At 41.5% G+C, this 25,313-nt stretch overlaps 1 protein-coding gene across 1 annotated transcript in view; it reads left to right on the top strand.

The window, feature by feature from the left end:
* The window catches only part of LOC114549626 (sodium channel protein type 4 subunit alpha B), a 345,707-nt gene that overhangs the window by 121,291 nt on the left and 199,103 nt on the right, over positions 1-25,313 (top strand). Inside the window, exons 8-9 of the mRNA XM_028570008.1 lie at positions 11,621-11,863; positions 21,613-21,676. Coding sequence (XP_028425809.1) covers positions 11,621-11,863; positions 21,613-21,676 — 307 coding nt within the window. The remainder of the gene's footprint in view (positions 1-11,620; positions 11,864-21,612; positions 21,677-25,313) is intronic.

Here is a 25,313-nt window from a genome sequence, read left to right as displayed (position 1 = left end):
ACTTGTTCGAAAGCATGTCATAAACTGCACTCCTCGACTTTATTTAATCACGCTAGTCATTCATTAGTTTACAGACGATTCGCAAATTGAAAGTGTGTCTGTTTCTAAAGAATGAACTAAAAACCCCCAAAAAAGTGCTTTCAAGTTATAAAACAGTATGAAAAGAAACTGGTTGTGTCTGTGATTATATGATTGGCCGATGACAGTCAACTTGTCTGCACCCTTTGTGTTCTCACTGTGTTGGTCCTGCTGTTTTTACCGTATGCTCGTGTTTCTGTGTGTGTGTTTTTATCTGAATGTTAACGTGGAGTTTGTTTTGCGTCATTCTTTTGGGGATGATCCCACAGTGGCAGTCCCACATTTTCAGAAAAACTTAACCCTTGTGTTGTCTTCCCCCCTCGACCATGAACTGAACTTCTTATCCTTGTGGGTCAAAATTTTAAAAGTTTTCGGAGCTTTTTTTCTATGCTTTAGGTGCTTTTATTTAGATGTATTGTCTCTTTTTTGTAACGATTTTTTTTATGCATCGTCAATGCACCTAATTTAATTGACAGTATACCTAATATTTGAGTTAAAAAAAGCAGTAATTATGATTTTAGAGGATGGTGGGTGGATCACAGAGTGGTATCGGTCAGTAATGGCATTTTTCCATCACATGGTACCTGTTCAACTCTACTCGCCTTTTTTTTTGGTTTTCCATTACGAAAAAAAGTCCCCATGGTACCTGCCAACAGGTACTTTATGTAGTATCACCTCAGTCGAGGTTCCAAGCGAGCTGAGGCGATACCAAAAGGTGACGTGAAAACCTGCAGACTCTTGATTGGTCGGATAGAATCGGCACTAATCACTTTGCTAGCAAACTTACCATTTTTAAATCGTTTAGCCAGCTGGTTTTTTTTTTTTTGCTGCTTTACCATGTAATGGAAAAACACCATGACTATAGTCACTGTTTTGAAATGTTTTGCTATAAATGCTATACAATTGTATTAAATGCTGAAAACTCAGTGAAAGTACTCATTTATTTTAGCCTGGGAAGAACGTTGTGTTTCCATCCATCCAACGTACATCCATTTTGGATTTTACGCAATTTGGCGGAATATTTTGGATATAAAAAAACCCTCTAAAAAAGTGTCAAGTTTGACCAGAGAGGACAACACAAGGGTTAACGCTGCTGTCAGATGAAAACAAAGTAACAGGATACAACTTTTACAGAGATTTTCGCCTCACAGCAGAGTTATATTTCTATTTCTATTGGCTGTAAAAATGACTTTTAAGTTATATAATTAACTTATCTTGTGATTTATTTCAGGTGCAGGTGCATAAAGATGGCTGCCCTTTAGTTTGACTCCATAACCTGTCTCACATTTTTTAAGTTAACTAAAAAAGTGTGTTTTAATTTTTTTTATTCACGGTTTTAAAAAATGAGTGACTTTGCTGATTTGTTGCTCTGACTCTATATGAGTTTGGGGCTGAAATATTTAGGATTATGCATATTGGAAAGAAGTAAGGAGATTGGATTATGATTGAAGTTGAGGCGGCTGCCATCTTTATGGTCCCTGATCCATCGGTACTCACTTATGTAGGCTCTCTACGGTCCCAGGAAAGGTTATCGAATGGCATTAAAGATTAACCTGATGCGCCAGATTGTTTGTTACACAGAAATATCTGAAATACCCGCACTGGAAACTTTTCGGTAAAGGGAAGACACTTTGCAGGTGATTCGATGAAGCCTGTCTCCATCACCGTCTATTACAAGTAGGGATGCACCGAATCCAGATTTTTGGGGTTCGGCCGAATACCAAATCCACTGGTTAAGATTCTGTTGAATCCGAAACCAAATACCGAATCCATCGTCTGGTTAACACCAGTTTTTAGCTGTGACTGGCATCCCTTTGCTGTACCTGAAGTTGCTGCATTTTTGCTGCTGTCTGTAGATTCCTTCATGCACAACTCGTATTCTTTTAGATGTTTTGTACCAGATTTTGTAACAGCGGCCATGTTGTGTATAGTTCAGGGTCCTCGCCACCACCAGACTAATCAGCATGGAACAAGCTGGACTTGAATGGCCTTCTTTTTTACTGAAAGTAATGCCAAAATTTTTTTCTGCTCACCAGTTCCATTACCACTTTGTCACAGCCTGCTGCATTGAACGCTCCACCTACATAAACACCTTCCCGTAATCAACGGTGCCGTCACTACGGCGACCAGCGTGGCGCACGTAGTGCAAGCATAGGTTTTCGGTTCGGTGGAAAAAAAATTCTAAAGTTCGGCAGAAACCGAACCCCGTCAAAAAGCCCAATATTCAGCCAAATCCGAAACCTGGATTCGGTGCATCCCCGATTACAAGCTAACTCCAGCCAATCGGATCGACGAACCCCAGTTTGGAAATCAAACTCTTGCCGAAGCCAGTGAAGAGAAGAGCGGAAAAATGGCTTTCGAAAAAAGCCTTGAGTGCCCTTCTTTTGCTATTCTCAAGTTCAAGTTACTTTATTTTAACCCGGAGGTAGATTTTGTTTGCAGAAGAGTCACGCATCATCACATTTTCCCACATCCTCACATTATCACACATCATCAGAAAAGTTCTTATCGGTCCAGAATAAGATAATACACAAACCTACATAAAAGACGAGTAAACACAGCAAAATATAGCTATAACTTGTTCCTCAATGTAATGGCTACAGGAACAAAACTGTTTTTGTGTCTTTTTGTTTTACACCTGGGGATCATAAACCTACGTCCAGACGGTAAAAGCTGGAGTGCAGTGAATGAGAACTGTCGTTTAAACCAGGGGGGCAAAAAAAAAAAAAAAAAAACTCATTGTAGCAACTGAGACCTGGGGAACACAGCACGATCACATATGGACAAAACAAACATGCTAAATAAACATATGTTTATTTTTTTAAGCAGATTTGAATTTACATTGTAACAATTTAAAACCTCAAGCTCAATTTAGTTAAAAAAAGAAGTCCATAACACATATAATTCTTGAGGGACAGATGCAAAGAATCCACAATAATCTCTGTCCCCACAGGGCAGGCTGCAGTTTCTCTGTTCACAACGCTGCCTGTTCTGCTTAACGTGAAAAAGCTTAACGTGGTTTAATGTACCTCAACAACGATCACCAAATGTATCATGGCCATATCTTGAAATGAACACTTATGCCTGTCAAAAGAACTTGACAGGCTATGGCGAGGAAAAAGCTTGTACCTAAACAATGATTACCAAATTTCTCTCCTATTGCTCTTCGTAACCACTGAAAACTGTCAAAAAATCTAACCAGAAATCTGGTGATGATTGATCATTGTTTAGGTATATTAAACCACGTTAAGCTTTTTCATGTTAGGACTTATAAAGCCCATGAGAACCGTTGGGAGTCAACCAACAGCTGCTCCGCTGCCCTGCTGAAAATGTGAAGCAGAAACGCTAAATGTCAGATAACGTCCATAATAATTGGACTTTGGGTTCTATTTTTTGACAGTTTTCCGTGGTTATGAGGAGCAATATTAGAGAGAAATTTGGTAATCATTGGTCATTGTTTACGTACATTAAACCTGACCTGCGCGAAAGAGAAAAAACGTATGCGTCATTGTACCCAGCACTTCTGGAAATGTACCTCCGGATGCGTCTCTGTCCCCAGCACATTTCAAACCAAACTGACGCCCGTGGGCACGGCTGTGTTGGAGCACAATAGACAGACGGTGGCAGAATGCCCCGACACTTAAATTCAACTAACATGTAGGTTAACAGTGAACAATCAGTGTTGGACCTCCAGTCTGTTGAGATGCCTCTCCAGACGCAGAAACCAAGCGCAATCGCACCATAAAACGTTAAGATACGTTAAGAAAAAAGGTCAGTATTTTGCTGTGATCCAATGACATGAAAACAAGTCATCCACAGCGATCAGTAGATTCACAAACAGAGTCCCGGTGTATCCAGCAAGGCCTATACGCGCGTCACATTCACCAGTCAGCTCCAAACAGGTGAACGAGGTGAACTTCGCCGTTTAAACAAAGTGGAATAAAACGTATCAAAGTCCAAATCTACACAAAACGCGCATTCAATTAGTAAGCTGACAGCAAATTTATATACATGGCATTTAGGCAACCTTTATTGTAACGTTGGCACGGTAAGATGTCCCGACTAGTGCAACAAATTATTGTTTTTTGCGTCCTGCATATGCGTCGACAATGGTCTCAGGTGAGAGGCAGAGCCCTGAAAAAATATTATTTTTACTAAAGCAGTATATGAAATCAGATGTATTACCTATCCCCATTTAGTTGTTTAGTGTTTTTAAAGTATTTATAAAATATCTGGTTATGTCAGAAGTAATTGTTCCACTGATTTTTGAAACCCGTTTCAGCTACCAGGGGGGCATTGCTCAACCCCACCCCCCCCCCCGCAAACTCCGCTTATGGTTATTCGCTGTACCTGTTTTGTGTACAGGGTCTCCACGTTAGTCTGTGGTCCACCAATCAGCCTGCTAGAGTTTTTATTTTTCACATTGAGGTTCCCAAACCAGGCTGCTAGCGCTAATTAAATTCTATTATTCTATTGATGTAGAAAACACTACCCATTTCTGATAGACAGTAACTGATGCCATCGCAGCTAAAGAAGGCTTTCAGTTGTTTTATGTTCTTAGTGTTTTTGTGTATTTTGTATTGGCATGTATGTGTGGTTGCACTGCTGCCTGCTTTGGCCAGGACACTCTTGAAAAAGAGATTTTTAATCTCAACGAGTTTCTTCCTGGTTAAATAAAGGTTAAATAAAATAAAATAAAAATAAAACGTCCAGAGTTTTTTTTAAAACTCCCTCTGCAGCATTATCCAAGAATCTTGTATTCTATTCTAAAAACTCTTTCCAAACAAAGCTTTATTAACATGAGTTCCCAACAAAAATAGTTGTTTCCGTTTTGCAGGCCTTTTGTTCGACCTCCGCCAAATTCTGTTTGCAATGACATGCTTTCATTTTTCTTGCACTTTCATTTCGCTCTCCTTTACGCCATTCGACGGAAAACCTTTTCAGGCACCGTAGAGAGCCTCGGGAGGTATAGACAATTGAGAATGTTTTTTGGTGAACTGTTCCTTTAAATTCTTCATTCTAAAGGCTCTTGACACACCAACTTGACGGCCGATCTTTGGCAGAAAAGGCAGCACGGTTAGCTCAGTGGTTAGCACTTCTGCTGCCTCACAGCAAGAAGGTTCTGGTTTCTTCCCACCATAAAGACATGCATGCTGGGTAATTAGGACTACAGTTGAAAATTAGCCGACTGGCCAACGTGGCATCATGACTTTGCGTAAACATACGCGCCACTTTCCTAAAGCCAAATGGTGTGTTATCTGTACGCATTTTGAGCTATCCACGTGTATGTCTACGTTGTGTACAGCGGATGTATCGTGAGAACGTGACGTACCATCGTGAGAACGTGACATACTATCGTGAGAACGTGATGTACTATCGTGAGTACCTGACGTACTATCGTGAGAACGTGACGTACTATCATGAGAACTATCGTAAGTACCTGACGTACTATCGTGAGAACGTGTCGTACTATCATGAGAACTATCGTGAGAACGCAACGTACTATTGTGAGAACGTGACGTACTATCGTGAGAATGTGACGTACTATCGTGAGAACTATCGTGAGAACGTGACGTACTATCGTGAGAACGTGACATACTATCGTGAGAACGTGACGTACTATCGTGAGAACGTGACATACTATCACGAGAACGTAACGTACTATCGTGAGAATGTGACTTACTATCGTGACGTACTATCATGAGAACGTGAGATGTACTATCGTGAGAATGTGACGTAATATCGTGAGAACGTAACATACTATCGTAAGAATGTGATGTACTATCGTGAGAACGTGATGTACTATCGTGAGAACGTGACTTACTATCATGAGAACGTGACCTACTATCACATACTATCATGACGTACTATCATGAAAACGTGACGTACTATCGTGAGAACATGATGTACTATCGTGACGTACTATCATGAGAACGTGACGTACTATCGTGAGAACATGACGTACTATCGGGAGAAGATGACGTACTATCATGAGGGCGTGACGTACTATCGTGACATACTATCATGAGAACGTGACGTACTATCGGGAGAACATGACGTACTATCGTGACGTACTATCAGGAGAACGTGACATACTATCGGGAGAACATGACGTACAATCGGGAGAACATGACGTACTATCAGGAGAACATGACGTACTATCGTGAGAACGTGACATACTATTGTGAGAACGTGACGTACTATCGTGAGAACGTGACGTACTATCATGAGAACGTGACGTACTATCGTGAGAACGTGACGTACTATCGTGAGAAAGTGATGTACTATCGTGAGAACGTGACGTACTATCGTGAGAACGTGACATACTATCGTGAGAACGTGATGTACTATCGTGAGAACGTGACATACTATCCTGAGAACGTGACGTACTATCGTGAGAATGTGATGTACTATTGTGAGAACGTGACGTACTATCGTGACATCCTATCATGAGAACGTGACGCATTATCGCGGAGAACGTGACGCATTATCGCGAGAACGTGACGTGCTATCGTGAGAACGTGACGCATTATCGGAGAACGGACGTACTATCGGAGAACGTGACGTACTATCGTGAGAACGTGACGTACTATCGTGAGAACGCGACGTACTATCGTGAGAATGTGACGTACTATTGTGAGAACTATCGTGAGAACGTGACGTACTATCGTGAGAACGTGACATACTATCGTGAGAACGTGACGTACTATCGTGAGAATGTGACATACTATCACGAGAACGTAACGCATTATCGCGGAGAATGTGACGCATCATCGTGACGCACTATCATGAGAACGTGAGATGTACTATATCGTGAGAATGTGACGTAATATCGTGAGAACGTAACATACTATCGTAAGAACGTGATGTACTATCGTGAGAACGTGATGTACTATCGTGAGAACGTGATGTACTATCGTGAGAACGTGACGTACTATCATGAGAACGTGACCTACTTTAGTGAGAACATGACGTACTATCATGACGTACTATCATGAAAACGTGACGTACTATCGTGAGAACATGATGTACTATCGTGACGTACTATCATGAGAACGTGACGTACTATCGTGAGAACATGACGTACTATCAAGAGAAGATGACGTACTATCATGAGAACATGACGTACTATCATGAGAACATGACGTACTATCGGGAGAAGATGACGTACTATCATGAGAACGTGACGTACTATCGTGAGGGCGTGACGTACTCATCGCGGACGCATTATCGCGAGAACGTGACGACTATCGGGAGAACATGACGTACTATCGTGACGTACTATCAGGAGAACGTGACATACTATCGGGAGAACATGACATACTATTGTGAGAACGTGACGTACTATCATGAGAACGTGACGTACTATCGTGAGAACGTGACATACTATCGTGAGAACGTGATGTACTATCGTGAGAACGTGACATACTATCCTGAGAACGTGACGTACTATCGTGAGAATGTGATGTACTATTGTGAGAACGTGACGTACTATCGTGACATCCTATCATGAGAACGTGACGCATTATCGCGGAGAACGTGACGTGTTATCGTGAGAACGGACGCGTTATCGTGAGAACGTGACGCGGTTATCGCGGAGAACGTGACGCATTATCGCGGAGAACGTGACGCATTATCGTGAGAACGCCGACGCACTATCGTGAGAATGTGACGTACTATCGTGAGAACTATCGTGAGAACGTGACGTACTATCGTGAGAACGTGACATACTATCGTGAGAACGTGACGTACTATCGTGAGAATGTGACCTACTATCACGAGAACGTAACGTACTATCGTGAGAATGTGACGTACTATCGTGACGTACTATCATGAGAACGTGAGATGTACTATCGTGAGAATGTGACGTAATATCGTGAGAACGTAACATACTATCGTAAGAACGTGATGTACTATCGTGAGAACGTGATGTACTATCGTGAGAACGTGATGTACTATCGTGAGAACGTGACGTACTATCATGAGAACGTGACCTACTTTAGTGAGAACATGACGTACTATCATGACGTACTATCATGAAAACGTGACGTACTATCGTGAGAACATGATGTACTATCGTGACGTACTATCATGAGAACGTGACGTACTATCGTGAGAACATGACGTACTATCAAGAGAAGATGACGTACTATCATGAGAACATGACGTACTATCATGAGAACATGACGTACTATCGGGAGAAGATGACGTACTATCATGAGAACGTGACGTACTATCGTGAGGGCGTGACGTACTATCGTGACGTACTATCATGAGAACGTGACGTACTATCGGGAGAACATGACGTACTATCGTGACGTACTATCAGGAGAACGTGACATACTATCGGGAGAACATGACGTACTATCGGGAGAAGATGACGTACTATCATGAGAACGTGACGTACTATCGTGAGGGCGTGACGTACTATCGTGACGTACTATCATGAGAACGTGACGTACTATCGGGAGAACATGACGTACTATCGTGACGTACTATCAGGAGAACGTGACATACTATCGGGAGAACATGACGTACAATCGGGAGAACATGACGTACCATCAGGAGAACATGACGTACTATCGTGAGAACGTGACATACTATTGTGAGAACGTGACGTACTATCATGAGAACGTGACGTACTATCGTGAGAACGTGACGTACTATCGTGAGAACGTGATGTACTATCGTGAGAACGTGACGTACTATCGTGAGAACGTGACATACTATCGTGAGAACGTGATGTACTATCGTGAGAACGTGACATACTATCCTGAGAACGTGACGTACTATCGTGAGAATGTGATGTACTATCGTGAGAACGTGACGTACTATTGTGAGAACCTGACGTACTATCGTGAGAACGTGATGTACTATTGTGAGAACGTGACGTACTATCATGACATCCTATCATGAGAACGTGACGTACTATCGTGAGAACGTGACGTACTATTGTGAGAACGTGACGTACTATTGTGAGAACGTGATGTACTATCGTGAGAACGTGACGTACTAACGTGAGAACGTGACGTACTATCGTGAGAACGTGATGCACTATCGTGACATACTATCATGAGAACGTGACGTACTAACGTGAGAACGTGACGTACTAACGTGAGAACGTGACGTACTATCGTGAGAACGTGACGTACTGTCGTGACATACTATCATGAGAACGTGACGCACTATCGTGACATACTATCATGAGAACGTGACGTACTATTGTGAGAACGTGACGTACTAACGTGAGAACGTGACGTACTATCGTGAGAACGTGACGTACTGTCATGACATACTATCATGAGAACGTGACGTACTATTGTGAGAACGTGACATACTATCGTGACATACTATCATGAGAACGTGACGTACTATCGTGAGAGTGTGACGTACTATCGTGAGAACGTGACGTACGAACGTGAGAACGTGACGTACTATTGTGAGAACGTGACATACTATCGTGACATACTATCATGAGAACGTGACGTACTATTGTGAGAACGTGACGTACTATCGTGAGAACGTGACGTACGAACGTGAGAACGTGACGTACTATCGTGAGAACGTGACGTACTATTGTGAGAACGTGACGTACTATCGTGAGAATGTGACGTACTATCGTGACATACTATCATGAAAACGTGACGTACTATTGTGAGAACGTGACGTACTATCGTGATAACGTGACGTACTATCGTGACATACTATCATGAGAACGTGACGTACTAACGTGAGAACGTGACGTACTATCGTGAGAACGTGACTTATATCGTGACATACTATCATGAGAACGTGACGTACTATTGTGAGAACCTGACGTACTATCGTGACATACTATCATGAGAACGTGACGTACTATCGTGAGAACGTGACGTACTATTGTGAGAACGTGACGTACTATTGTGAGAACGTGACGTACTAACGTGAGAACGTGACGTACTAACGTGAGAACGTGACGTACTATCGTGAGAACGTGACGTACTATCGTGACATACTATCATGAGAACGTGACGTACTATTGTGAGAACGTGACGTACTATTGTGAGAACGTGACGTACTATTGTGACATACTATCATGAGAACGTGACGTACTATTTTGAGAACGTGACGTACTATCGTGACATACTATCATGAGAACGTGACGTACCGTCGTGAGAACGTGACGTACTATCGTGAGAACGTGACGTACCGTCGTGAGAACGTGACGTACTATCGTGAGAACGTGACGTGCTATCGCGAGAACGTGACATACTATCGTGACATACTATCGTGAGAACGCGACATACTATTGTGACATATTATCGTGAGAACGTAACGTACTATCGTGACGTACTATTGTGAGAACGGAACGTACTATCGTGACGTACTATTGTGAGAACCTAACGTACTATCGCGAGAACGTCACACATGGAAAAAAAAGGCTTTAGTAACACAATAAAACAACAAAAACACGGAAAATAACGACAAAAACATACTTAGGAAAACAATAAACAGTTGGGTTTAGGAAAGAAACATTGAGGAAGGCTTAAAAAACAATAACAAAAACCAGCTGAAAATCGCCACACACGGGACACGATCCCAGCTCTCCTGGGTGAAAGTCCTGTGTTTTACCCATCAGCCACCTCAACCAACCTCTTTCTGTGGACCTATGTCTCTTTATACTACTCGCTATGGCGAAAATTCACTCGTAATGTAGGTCAATGGCGGGCGAATTGCGTTGATAAACGCACTAAAAAGCGATCATGCGTCTTGATAACACGCCAAAATGGCATACGACTTGGCGTGTCGTACATACGCCACTTCATGAGATCAGTCTGGACTGGGTAACACTGGCGCATTTACAGAAATGTTTATTAATGTCCATTGTCCTCATCAAATAAATAAAACAGATGGAAAGGCAGTCGGACTGATTGACCACCTCCCCGAGTTGGTCCAAAAACATATCGAAGCAACGCCAACTTGAGCGTACTTTCTGCTGCTCCCGGATATTACAACCGAGCATAATGGCGGCTTTGTTTGGAACACAATCTCATATTGTGCTAATATAGTTCACCGAAACCTGTTTCTGAGAACATTTTAAGAGAGAAATAGGCCGTGCAGTTGTTGAATCTGTCTTCATTTCAGATCGACAAAGGTCAGTTGAAGAGATTTTCGTCAGATTTTGAGAGACTCTAGTCACGCTCGTCATTTCCGGTTTAGCACTCCACCAATCGGATTGGTCCTTGAGTCCAACCGCCCAATTGGCCGATTCAACAATTCAAATCGGCCAAAATTAAAGCCAAAGACGGCACTGAACACACCGAGATGACTCGAGTCACCGACGATTATCGGGTTGGTGTGTTAGCGCCTTAACATGTGACACTTTATTAAAAAGAAGCTGCTAGTTTTCCATTGATTTTAGATGTTTAAATGTAATTAATGGTGTGTTTGGAATTATTTATTTTAGCCAAAGACAGATTTTCTAAACAGGGGAATTCACGTCTACAATAACAATTTATCTGACTTATTAATCCCGTGTGCGTTCGTCACCGGTCCCGGGCAGGCCTGAAGACCATTGTTGGCGCCCTGATCCAGTCCGTGAAGAAGCTCGCCGACGTGATGATCCTCACCGTCTTCTGCCTGAGCGTCTTCGCCCTCATCGGCCTGCAGCTCTTCATGGGGAACTTGCGGCAGAAGTGCGTGCGCAGCACGGAGCACTGCATCAACGGCAGCCTGCCGGCCAACACCTCCTTCTACTGCAACAACAAGACCTGGGCCTCCGTCCAGGACTTCATCAACGACGAGGGTGAGAATCTAACTCTTTGCTAGGGCTGGGCAATATATCCATTTAATATATCTATATCTATACAGTACAGGCCAAAAGCTTCTCATTCAATGTGTTTCCTTTTTATTTTCATGACTATTAACATTGTAGATTCTCACTGAAGGCATCAAAACTATGAATTAACACATATGGAATTATGTACTTAACAAAAAAGTGTGAAATAACTGAAAACATGTCTTATATTTTAGATTCTTCAAAGTAGCCACCCTTTGCTTTTTTTGATAACTCTGCAAACCCTTGGTGTTCTCTCAATGAGCTTCATGAGGTAGTCACCTGAAATGGTTTTACCTTCACAGGTGTGATTTGTCAGGGTTAATTAGTGGAATTATTTCCCTTATTAATAAAAAAAAGCAAAGGGTGGCTACTTTGAGGAATCTAAAATATAAGACATGTTTTCAGTTATTTCACACTTTTTTGTTAAGTACATAATTCCATATGTGTTCATTCATAGTTTTGATGCCTTCAGTGAGAATCTACAATTTAAATAGTCATGAAAATAAAAAGAAAACGCATTAAATGAGAAGGTGTGTCCAAACTTTTGGCCTGTAGTGTGTGTGTTGAGGTAGATATCGTCTTAAATTTTAGACGTTAGACTAGGGGTCTTCAAAATTTTTTTAGCCAAGGACCCCTTAACTGAAAGAGGGACAGATCGGGGACCCCCTACCACATATATTGTATAAAATTGAGTTGCATATTCATCTGGTCCTACAATAACTTTTAGGGCAACCTAAAGCATTTTTAGATACCCTTTTTTTTCATAGAATACTAAGCTATTCACATAGCCTAATAATGGTTGGCATGCTTTTATAAATCATGTTTTAATGTTAAACACACATGTGGAACAGTCAATCCTTTGGGATGAACTCAATCTGTGGATAGCTACCTTAGTGACTACATTACCTATTGGCCAGAAAGCCTATCATCAGTGGAGATTGATATTTTCTAATAATATGTTGATGACATTTTAATTTTTGAAAAAAAGTAAAAAACATTAAATGATGGACACACATTAATCCACGATGAACACATTACACAATGCACGTGCGTGCGTGCGTGTCTTTATTGACATCAGTTGTGTCCACAGTGCCAATATGGGTTCATCCATTATATTTAGGAAACACCCGTCACCACTTCAGAATGACATATACACACACACACACAGAGACACAGACACACACAAACACACACACACACACACACACACACACAGAGGTCAGTTGGTAAATACACAATTTGACATGTCAGGAATGTTGACCAGCTAACATATGTTATGTGGACGTACTTAAACTCACACAGAGACACACACACACACACACACACACACACACACACACACACACACACACACACACACACACACACACACACACACACACACACACACACACACACACACACACACACACACACACACACACACACACACATACACACAGAGGTCAGTTGTTAAATACACAATTTGACATGTCAGGAATGTTGACCAGCTAACATATGTTATGTGGACGTACTTAAACTCACACACACACACACACACACACACACACACACACACACACACACACACACATACACACAGAGGTCAGTTGGTAAATACACAATTTGACATGTCAGGAATGTTGACCAGCTAACATATGTTATGTGGACGTACTTAAACACACACACACACACACACACACACACACACACACACACACACACACACACACACACACACACACACACACACAGGTCGAGGTCAGGGTTAAGAAAGCACTTAACGCTGCTGTCAGATGAAACCGGAGCTTCTCGTCGTCCATGTGACCAAATCGCTGAGCTGCCTGCGTGTCGCTGCACTCGTTTTCATATATTCCTCATCGCACATTAATCTGCATTAAGTGGCATTTTTTTTCACTCAAAGTATTTAATCTTTCTACACACAATCATATTTTAATTTCTTTTGTCGCACTGATTTCAGCTCAAGCACAACCAACGGCTCAGATTAACGAGCAGACCATCATTTCTGTTTCTAATTCGTTCCGTGAGGTAACGAGAGAGGAGATGCTTCGTTAGAACGGACTGCCTCGTTATCCAAAATTCAGATGTGTGATTATTTAAAGTAATGTCTGTAGCAGACGCAGAGCAAGCGGAGGCTTCAGGTCTCTTAAAGCAGGGATCAACTGGGGGTCCTCAGAGTCACTGCAGGGGGTCCTCCAAATTATTATTATTATTTTTTTTTTTTATAGATTATTTTTTGGGGATTTTCCCTTTATTTGGAAGTGGAGCGACATGAAAGGGGGAGAGTGATAGGGGATGACATGCAGTTAATTTTTATTTTTCAAAAATTAAAAAGTCTTAACATGATTCCAACATATTATTAACAAATATAAATCTCCACTGATGATAGGCTTACTGGCCAAGAGGTAATGTAGTCACTAAGGTAGCCATCCACAGATACAGTTCATTCCAAAAGGATTGACTGTTCCACATGTGTGTTTGACATTAAAACATGATTTATAAAAGCATGGCAACAATTATTAGGCTATATGAATAGCTTAGTATTCTATGCAAAAAAAAAGGCTTTAGGTTGCCCTTAAAGTTATTGAAGCACCAGATGAATACGCAACTCAATTTTATACAATAAATGTGGTAGGGCGTCTTTCAGTTAAGGGGTCCTTGGCTAAAAAAAACGTTGAAGACCCCTTTCTTAAAGGGTGAAACCGCCCTAAATAAAGGCGTCTCACAGAGCTTACAGTAACGGGGGTTCGTCGGGACATGCCGCTCCCTGCTAATGTACCTTTCTATTTATTCATTTCCAGTTTGCTTTGCCGTCCATCACATCAAACAAATGTCCCCTGCAGGCTCCCGTATCGATCCCCTAAAAAGCTGCTGTGAAGCCCGAGAGCCGCGCTGCGCCGTTAGAGCCCGAGATCAATGGATCATGCTTAAACATTTCCCATCATGCCCGTGTTTGTTCTGTCTGGTCGGAGCCGGCTGACAGCCCGGAGCAGTCGTCCCTGCAGCTTCTTGTCGGAGGGTTCGATAAATGAATAGCAACGGACATCATGTTCAGTTTGTTTTTTACTTTGCCGGTGAGCAGCGGATGGAGCTGATGTTACCGGACAGTTTTACACGGTAAACTGATTTGATTCATCATATTCACTCAGCGGATCATGGTCCTACTTACACCTGTCAACAACAACCCTCTGAGCCTGATATTCACCTTACATTTCCCCTTAAAGTGCTCATATTATGCTCATTTTCAGGTTCATAATTGTATTTAGATATTATATCAGAATAGGTTTACATGTTACACCAAAAAAGACCATATTTTTGTTGTACTGCACATTTCTGTAGCTCCTCTTTTCACCCTGTGTGTTGAGCTCTCTGTGTTAGCTACAGAGTGAGACATCACACTTCTGTTACATCTTTGTTGGGAGTCACACATGCTCAGTACCTAGGTAAGGACTACTAGCCAGTCAGGAGCAGAGTATGAGGGCGTGCCCTGACAGTACCTAGGTAAGGACTACTAGCCAGTCAGAAGCAGAGTATGAGGGCCCTGACAGTACCTAGGTAAGGACTACTAGCCAGTCAGAAGCAGAGTATGAGGGCCCTGACAGTACCTAGGTAAGGACTACTAGCCAGTCAAAAGCAGAGTATGAGGGAGTGCCCTGACAGTACCTAGGTAAGGACTACTAGCCAGTCAGAAGCAGAGTATGAGGATGTGCCACGCTAGCAGCTAGGCGAGCATTATAACGTGTGTTACAAAGTGACCACGTTTGTCTCTGAAGTAAAGGCTGGACTACAATAGAGCTGTTTGGAGTGTTTTCTGTTGGGGTGGACTTTGGGCTTTTTCAATTTGTAAACCTGTAACATGCACAAAAAAGATATTTAGCACAATAAAGGAAAGAAAACTCAAATTCACAAAAGGGCCACACTGAAAAATGAGAATCGCATCAAGAGCCAGACATTTATAGTTTATTGACATGCTTTTATTTCATCGAAATATTCAAATCAAATCTTTGACAGTATGACTGCATGTCTCATATAGTCTTCTCTCTTACAGTTTGGTCGACATAAAGCCCTAAAAAAAAGGCTAAAAAAAAGTGACAAAAACATTGAAAAAGAAACTTCAAAAAAACATAGAAACACGCACCCAAAATAAACGTCAAATAAAAGTGGAAAAAATGTTGTAACAAGCACCCAAAAAATGTCCAATAAAGTGCCAAGAAAACGTGGAAAAGAGCACCAATATAACTTCAGAAACGGCAACAAAAAGGTGGGCCAAAATTTATTGTGAACCTAAATAACCCAAATCTGTGAGGGGCAGGACTAGCTGCCGTTCTCATTGGATTCTTTTCATTTCTTTTGTTTAAACTTAAAACTACATCCTCAAAAACCTAAACAGTACTTTCTGCATCTAAGGCATTAAGGCATTTAAAGGTCGCATCGCATGAGTTTTTTTGAAAGCTCAGATGGACCAATCAGGAATCTTCTCCTTATGAGGTCATAAGGGGAAAGGTTACCTCCCCTTTCTCTGGTTTGCCCCCCCAGAGAATTTGGCCCACCCATGAGTGAGAGAGAGACATCATGGCTTTCAAACGAGCAAAGTGGTAGTTGGTCAAGACCACACCCCCACTCCATCTTGCCCCCCCCCTCTCTCCTCCTCAATAGATACAGACACAGAAATGGTACATCCTAAGGAAAGCTCATTGTGGGACTGGCTCTAGTGGCTGTAATTCTGCACCAAGGCTGAATTTCTGGAAAGAGACTTCAGATAAAGTATTAGGGGACCACTAAGGTCTGTATAAAAGAGACTTCAGATACAGTATTAGGGGACCACTAAGGTCTATATAAAAGAGACTTCAGATACAGTATTAGGGGACCACTAAGGGCTATATAAAAGAGACTTCAGATACAGTATTAGGGGACCTCTAAGGTCTATATAAAAGAGACTTCAGATACAGTATTAGGGGACCACTAAGGTCTATATAAAAGAGACTTCAGATACAGTATTAGGGGACCACTAAGGTCTATATAAAAGAGACTTCAGATATAGTATTAGGGGACCACTAAGGTCTATATAAAAGAGACTTCAGATACAGTATTAGGGGACCACTAAGGTCTATATAAAAGAGACTTCAGATATAGTATTAGGGGACCACTAAGGTCTATATAAAAGAGACTTCAGATACAGTATTAGGGGACCACTAAGGTCTATATAAAAGAGACTTCAGATACAGTATTAGGGGACCACTAAGGCCTATATAAAAGCATTTTAAAAAAAATTCTCCTTCACTGGAGAGCCGATTAACAGTGTCTTGGTTTATTTAAGTTGTCATACCTGCAGATTCTCATCATGTAAATATATGTATCTCTTGCAGAGGAAAGTGCACACGCAGAGAGGTGTGTTTAAGCTTCATTTGCTGCTCTTAAACTTTAAAAAGAAGAAATAAAATTAAAGCCCGCTCTCTCGATATCCTGTAGAGACAATTTTCCAGTTTTCTGCAGCTCTGTGAAATCTTCTCAGACAGGGGTTCGCTCTGAAAGAAACGTCCATTAACAGTCTGTCTGCAGACTAATGTGCATTATATATATATATATATATATATAAAAAATATATATATATATAAAAAATATATATATATATATAAAAAATATATATATATAATATATATATATATAATATGGAGGGGGGCTTTTGGAAAACCTAAAGTTTCAGGTAATAACTTTAAGTAGACTGTTCATATCTGCTTTGTCTGCAGAGAAAATGACTCGGTGACTAATTTCAGTGTTTGAGCCGGAGAATAAAAGCACTTCAGACTTCAGAAGTTTCCGTTGGCGAGCGGAGATGCGTTCTCCCAGATGCACTCGATACAAAATGAATGGGCTGCTCTCCTAAAAAGCTTAAGTGCCTTTGGTGCAGTGGCGGTCAGAGCCAATCACAAGCACAGAAAGAGCCTGTGTTGTTAGTCAAAAAGGGGGAACTTTGCGCGTGCACCGCCACAATAAAAGGAAAGACTTTTGAAATGTCGAAATGCTTTGTTTCTCTTTGACAAGCGGAGGTTTTACTGAAAAGTGTTTCAACTTTGTTTCGCTGAGTCGCAACGGCTTCTTTTGTTGCTTTAGTGATGAGAACATGACACAAATTTTTATATTTTTGTATCGGTCATAATGGCTGGAGATAAATTGGATCCCAATTATGTGTTGAATACGAAAAAATAGGTACCCTGAATGTTTGTTCTCGTCAGGCACATGAATTAAAATGTCAAGCCTGCATTTGAGGTCACTGTTCTGTTGAAAACTTGCATCTGATTCAAAGATCCGACATCTGTCGCGTTCCTCTGTCTGTGTTGTGTAAGGTTGACTCACACAGGAAGAGCCTTTCACAATAAAAGACACAAATTCTGGTGCCGATGTTACATTTTACAAATATGAGATGATGTTTTTGTCAGTTTTTCAGTCCGTTCTTTAGACGAGTGAAATCACAGCACAGGGTTTCCCCCAGAAAGGTTGTCTAGCCCGGTGGGAAGTGTCTTTATTTTTAATTAGGGCCCAGCTGGGGCCAGTCACACACTGATGGCAGCATTAATGTAGAGGCTAATAGTTTCTGTGATAACAGAATCATGGATGAAATCGCAAAATTGAGAATTAAAAAAAAAGCTATACAGCCCTACATTAACTCTCCTGTTGTCCTCGGGTCAAATTTGACCCATTTTCAAAAAGTTTCTACATCAGACATTTGTGTTTCTTTCAACCAAATTGTCAAAGAAAATAAGGTGGATGATGAAATCTACAAAAACATGGTAAAAAGGGACAAATAACTTGGGAAAAAAATGACAAAAAACAAAAATTTGCATGGTCGACAGGAAGACAACACAAGGGTTAAGTCAGCGTCAAAGCTGACTGGAGATTTGAAAATATGACTACGTCTAGGTTTCAAACTGAGCCACCCTTTGCTTTTTTTGATAACTCTGCAAACCCTTGGTGTTCTCTCAATGAGCTTCATGAGGTAGTCACCTGAAATGGTTTTACCTTCACAGGTGTGCTTTGTCAGGGTTCATTAGTGGAATTATTTCCCTTATTAATAAAACAGCAAAGGGTGGCTACTTTGAAGAATCTAAAATATAAGACATGTTGTTATTTCACACTTTTTTGTTAAGTATATAATTTCATATGTGTTCATTCATAGTTTTGATGCCTTCAGTGAGAATCTACAATGTAAATAGTCATGAAAATAAAAAGGAAATTCATTGAATGAGAAGGTTTGTCCAAACATTTGGCCTGTATTGTATGCACACCAATTCGTATAATATCCTACAAAATTAGGTGACTGCCGGCTGGTCACGTCACGCCAGAGCTCTGTGAGCTCTTGTGATTGTTGCCGGGCAAAAATCCTTGATTATGCAGCACTTTTTCTTAAAAAATGCGATGGAATATGCTATATATGATATTTATGCAATTTTATGCGATGAAATTGCGGGAATGTGCAAAAACTGGTGTTTGATGAAAAAGAAAAAACAGTGATTTCCCCCACCCCCTCCCCAACACCCTGCTTTTAGACGATGTTCACGTCGTGTAATTACGTCACTTCATAACGTTTCCATGGCAACAGGGGAAAATGCCTGCTCTTGTGTGAACTAAGATATATGTGACATTTTTGCAACGAAAATGCGAGGATTATAAAATCATGCAAGCCCCGCATATTTTGCGCGGAAATCTGCAATTTATGCGGCGAAAGTGCGGCATATTTGAAAAAATGCTGATTGTGCGTTGAATTATGCGATCGCATAATCGCGTTTTTCTGGAGGGACTGATGTACTGTAGTGCGGAGTTTCTATCAACCCCATGAAGAATTCTTAGTTACGTAAACAAAACTGTGGGCTTCTGTGATCGCACCACCAACCCTCCTCCACAAAGTTGCTTGTAAATTGTGTCTTATGTCTGTGTTTCCATAAATCATAAATTAAATGGAGGCTACTTGGAATGCACGATTTGGTTAGACAAACTGAAACCTCTAAAGTTATACAGTACATGGGGATGTTTCAGGTAAGTTCAGGTAACCGTTCCTGGACGGACGGACTGTCTGTGTGTTTGGGTAGAATCAATAAACTCATCATACTCAGCTCGTATGTTTTGGCCGGGATAGACACCGTATGAGCAGGAGGCCATTAAAAAACAATCCATTACAGGAACCACCGCTTGCTGAGCATTTAGTCAACACTTAAGTCTGACCACAGGCCATTTCCAGATACATTAATACACTAACTACAGGTCCTTCTCCAAACACACAACAGTATCAAGAGCTTTTAATGCACGTTGGCAGGAAGAAAACAAGTGCTTCTTAAGTTTTGTTGTGGTTTGAAGACACACAGTGCTTATTCCTGAGGATGGGAATACATGTATTTAGGAGCCCTGCTCTGAAGAGAAGGACTTGTTCCAAAACAGGAGTAAAGAAGGATGCCTGCAGACATCTGTGACTCAAACAATCATTCGGATAAAGTGGGGACACTCAAGAAAAGTTTGTCTTCAACGCCCAACAAGCCTCACCATTGGTCAGGGCTCAATCCGAGGGGCAGGATATATACGGTTGTATTTCAAATTCTCTCTGCACGCAATACGATAGCGCTACAACCAACCAGAGCAATGAAGAAGGTAGCGGAGCTAGTTGATAGATTTGAAAAAACATTTGCCGTATCTGGTCAGCAAAACTGCGAACACATCTTCCTTTTTTAAGAATGACTTCAGTGCCGTTCTTTGTTCTTTTCTCAAAGAAAAGCTGAACTCCAAGTCTTCCAGAGTCGCGGCCAAAGCCTATTCCAAAGACCACTGTTCACCAGCAGCAGCAGCCATAAGCCCGCCCATCAACGCTATACACGATGTGATTGGCCTGGCCAGAGTTTGGTTTTTCCAGCTCGCAAGCCAACGGAGAGTTGCTAGACTGACCCTGGCTGCAAATTATATTTGCTGCCGCTGGGGTGCGTCTAGATTTCTAGGCTACGTAGTTCTGGGATGCATGAGATACTATGTCACCTTGTTACACTGCTTCTACTGACTTCCAAAAGGAGATAGTCCTGAATCAAGACATTCCCTTATCTTACATCTACATAGGCTCCCTGATTGAGACAGGGAGGCTAGGACAGAACAGGTTTGGATATCAGAGACTGGATGAATACTCTCGTCCCCTGTCCTGTGACCTATGATGATCTGATGTCTAAGCTTTCTTTTCAGTCTCATCATACCACTCCATGGTGTTTTGGGAAATTCCACCACATCTGCATACTAGGGGTGGGAATCACGATACGATATCATCACGATACTTATGTCACGATACAATATTATTGCGATTTTAAAGATATTGCAATATTCTGCGATATACTGCAATGTATTTACCTTTTTTCCAACTTCAAATTTTTCCCAATTTCAAATTATGTCCCCAAAAGAAAACTTTGTCAACATCTGTTTTATCTAAAAAGATACATGTCTCTGTCTGTTCATCTCACTTCACTTTTATTGCTTCAAAATGGGGATTGTCAAGCAGACAAACTGACCAACACATTTATCATAAAAGATCGAGACTTGGCGTCTGTGTATTGATACAGTATTGCCACGGAAAGTATTGCGAGACTATGCTGTATCGATTTTCCTCACCCCTACTGCATACCCTGTGTCTGCTACTCCCTTGACTTCAACATCCAACTGGAATCTAACGTGTCTTGTGTTTCTTTTTCTAGATAACTTCTACAAAGTAGATGGAGCCAAGGATGCCTTAATCTGTGGCAACAGCAGCGACGCAGGGTGAGTGGACCTTTTCTCTCCATTACAGAAAAAACCCTGACCCAGAAGTTGGGGGAAAAGGTGAAGGTGTGGAAGTATGAGCTCACACCCCTCCCAGCTGAGAGCGGATTCTGAAATGTGTTGCAGTTCTGAGCTGTTTTGTTGTCAGGAGATCAAACTGAAGACGACCAATGAGCAAACAGTTTGATTGTGAAAAGTATGATGGGATTGCGGTCATTTCTTGCATTAAAAATTTTTTAGTAGCTGATGACTCGTCGGGCTTTTGCTCGGTTTTTGAGATCCTAATTACGTACGCCAAGGAGGGTATGTTTTTCAGTTTGGTTAGTTTGTCCGTCAGCAGGATGACAGAAAAACTACTGACCTGATTTTTATGAAACTTGGTGGAAGTGTGTAGCATGAGCTAAGGAAGAAACCTTTACATTTTGAAATGGATCATTGCGAGATAACATTGCTAGATAGGGCATGGCTTTGGCAGACGTCTACGCCGTGTTTGAGCTATAGCTTTACTGGTTACACGGCTTTTGTCGTTCGACTTGTCGTGACTGTTTTCCCAAGATGGCGCCTGCCTGTATACGTGAACGGTAGGCCTACTGTCTTTATGAACTATCTTTTTAATAAATTGTCTGTACACTTACAAAGTTTTCAATGCTTCGGTGTACATGTAGGGACCCTCATTATGCTACCGTGGAAGTGTGGTGCTATTTTGAGCCTTGTTAGCGGTGTAGAAATAGCGATTTCATTTTACTTTACCCTCTGCCCTGACGACTAGCGTTATAAGCTAATAAGCAGTTTGCAATAAAATTGGTCACATTCAATTAGCATGAAAACAGATCCGAGAGAGTGGACGACTCAGTACACTTGTGTTATTTAACCCTAGGGTCATTTTGCGCCAGAATTGTCCTTTAATAGAGAACTGTGCATCCTGAATCTTTGTCCCAAACACCTGAGATACTCTGCTTGACTTTCTGTTGGATCCTATCGGGGGGCCATTTGCAGTCTCTCATCCGTTCGAAACTAAACCTTTCCATCCATCAGCCCTAGGATAAGCCTGTCAATCAGCCCAAAGCTCAATGCAAGCTCAAGTTTAACATCCACCACATGAATATCTCTGGGCTTTCTGTAGCCTCAGGTTTAGGTTAGCTCAGGGCAAAGACATGCAAGTGTGATTTTCACGGTCAGTCATCCATCATGGCAGCTTGTCCAGTGTTGTAATGTACACAGTACAAATACTGTGTTACTGTGCTTAAGTAGATTTTTCCTAGCCTGACTCAGGCCTCCTACGTGCTTCCACTCAATTTTCATTTTCCTTCAGAACATCGTCTGAATCTGCGATATATTTGTGGGTTTTCTCCGGTCAAATCTCTACCGGTCCAATCAGCGAACATAGGGAGTGGCTGAGAACGATGACGTTGAGGTCGTGCGCTAGTTTGAGTTGTAGTTCAGTAATGGCGGCGGAGAAAGATGCGAGCGAAGCCATTCGTCCGTTGTGGCAACGCTGCCGAATATCCAGAAGTTAAAGCCCGAGCAAGAACAATCGTTGCTGAGTTGTGTTGGTGGCCATGATGTCGTGGTCCTGCTCCCCCACGGGGTTCAGGAACAGTTTGATTTTCCAGCTCGCTCCGTTAGTGGTGAAGGAGTTGGCTAAGGCTAACGCTAGCGATGCTAAGCCGACGTCACAACCAAAACGTTAGCGATTGGTTATGGCAGATCCAGAGTGGCTCTGGGCTGATCCAATAGTTTAAACTTCAACAGAGTACCCGCCTTCAAGAAGTTGACACTGGTCAATGGAGAGTGGCCAGACTCTCTGGACAAATGAAATGTACCAGAGTCTGGTAGGACCAGGCTAGTGTACCAGAGTCTGGTAGGACCAGGCTAGTGTACCAGAGTCTGATAGGACCAGGCTAGTGTACCAGAGTCTGGTAGGACCAGGCTAGTGTACCAGAGTCTGATAGGACCAGGCTAGTGTACCAGAGTCTGGTAGGACCAGGCTAGTGTACCAGAGTCTGGTAGGACCAGGCTAGTGTACCAGAGTCTGGTAGGACCAGGCTAGTGTACCAGAGTCTGGTAGGACCAGGCTAGTGTACCAGAGTCTGGTAGGACCAGGCTAGTGGACCAGAGTCTGATAGGACCAGGCTAGTGGACCAGAGTCTGGTAGGACCAGGCTAGTGTACCATAGTCTGGTAGGACCAGGCTAGGGTACAAGAGTCTGGTAGGACCAGGCTGGTGTACCAGAGTCTGGTAGGACCAGGCTAGGTTTTTCACACATCTGTACTTAACTTTGTAATTTATTTTAATTAATTTATTTTAATTTAACTCGTTCCTTGCAAGAAATGTTTTCGTAGATTGGAGTGAACAAAATTTTTTCAGACTTTGAATTTGATGTTTAAGAGGGTTTGGAAAGCCTAAATATTATGCTTTACTTTTTACTTCTTATAATAAAGTACATTTAAAATCATAAAATCCAACATTTGATACTTAAGTACTGATACCAGAGACTTTAATTCAAGTAATATTCTGAAAGGAGACTTTTAAGTTTGACCAAAGTCATTTTCTGATAAGATACTTGAGAAATAAGCAAGTTGAGTTTTTCTTTTCAAACTTTGGAGCTGTTTTGAAAATGTAAACCGAATAAATATGGAAACAGATTTGGTTTCATTTGGTTTCGTCTGCGAGACAGACACCAAATCAAAAGCAGGTTGAGTCTTTAAGCCTGTAAATCGTTTTTTCCTCCGAGGTAGAAGTGCTCTGGAGGCTGAAATAAAGTCATTGTTTTGGCTGAGAGACGCTGAGGTGATAGTCAGTGACAAAGTGTTCAAAGAGCCGAGAGCTAATATAAAGTCTGTCTACTGTAAGAGCCATAGGAGCATTGTTATTAAAGTCACCACTGCAGTGATTGTACAGTACAGGCCAAAAGTTTGGACACACCTTCTCATTCAATGTGTTTCTTTATTTTCATGATTATTTACATTGTAGATTCTCACTGAAGGCATCAAAACTATGAATGAACACATATGGAATTATGTACTTAACAAAAAAGTGTGAAATAACTGAAAACATGTCTTATATTTTAGATTCTTCAAAGTAGCCACCCTTTGCTTTTTTTGATAACTCTGCAAACCCTTGGTGTTCTCTCAATGAGCTTCATGAGGTAGTCACCTGAAATGGTTTTACCTTCACAGGTGTGCTTTGTCAGGGTTAATTAGTGGAATTATTTCCCTTATTAATAAAAAAGCAAAGGGTGACTACTTTGAAGAATCTAAAATATAAGACATGTTTTCAGTTACTTTTTTGTTAAGTACATAATTCCATATGTGTTCATTCATAGTTTTGATGCCTTCAGCGAGAATCTACAATGTAAATAGTCATGAAAATAAAAAGGAAACGCATTGAATGAGAAGGTGTCTCCAAACTTTTGGCCTGTACTGTATGAAGAATGGCAGGGTGGTAGACCAGGTGGCCACGGCTAAAGTGGTAGAGTGGTCATCTAACAATTGGAGGCACCCGCTGCGCTACCATTGGGCCCAAGTGGGCCTGGGCCCGCCCATTTTAGGTCCGGGCCCACCCATTTTGACCCAGGCCTATAGTGAGTAGTAAGTGATTTTCATTCTAGCAGTTCATCCAATAATAGGCAACTAAT

Source organism: Perca flavescens, chromosome 22 (genome assembly GCF_004354835.1).
Source record: "Perca flavescens isolate YP-PL-M2 chromosome 22, PFLA_1.0, whole genome shotgun sequence".
Taxonomy (NCBI): domain Eukaryota; kingdom Metazoa; phylum Chordata; class Actinopteri; order Perciformes; family Percidae; genus Perca; species Perca flavescens.
This window is presented reverse-complemented; position numbering and strand designations above follow the sequence as displayed.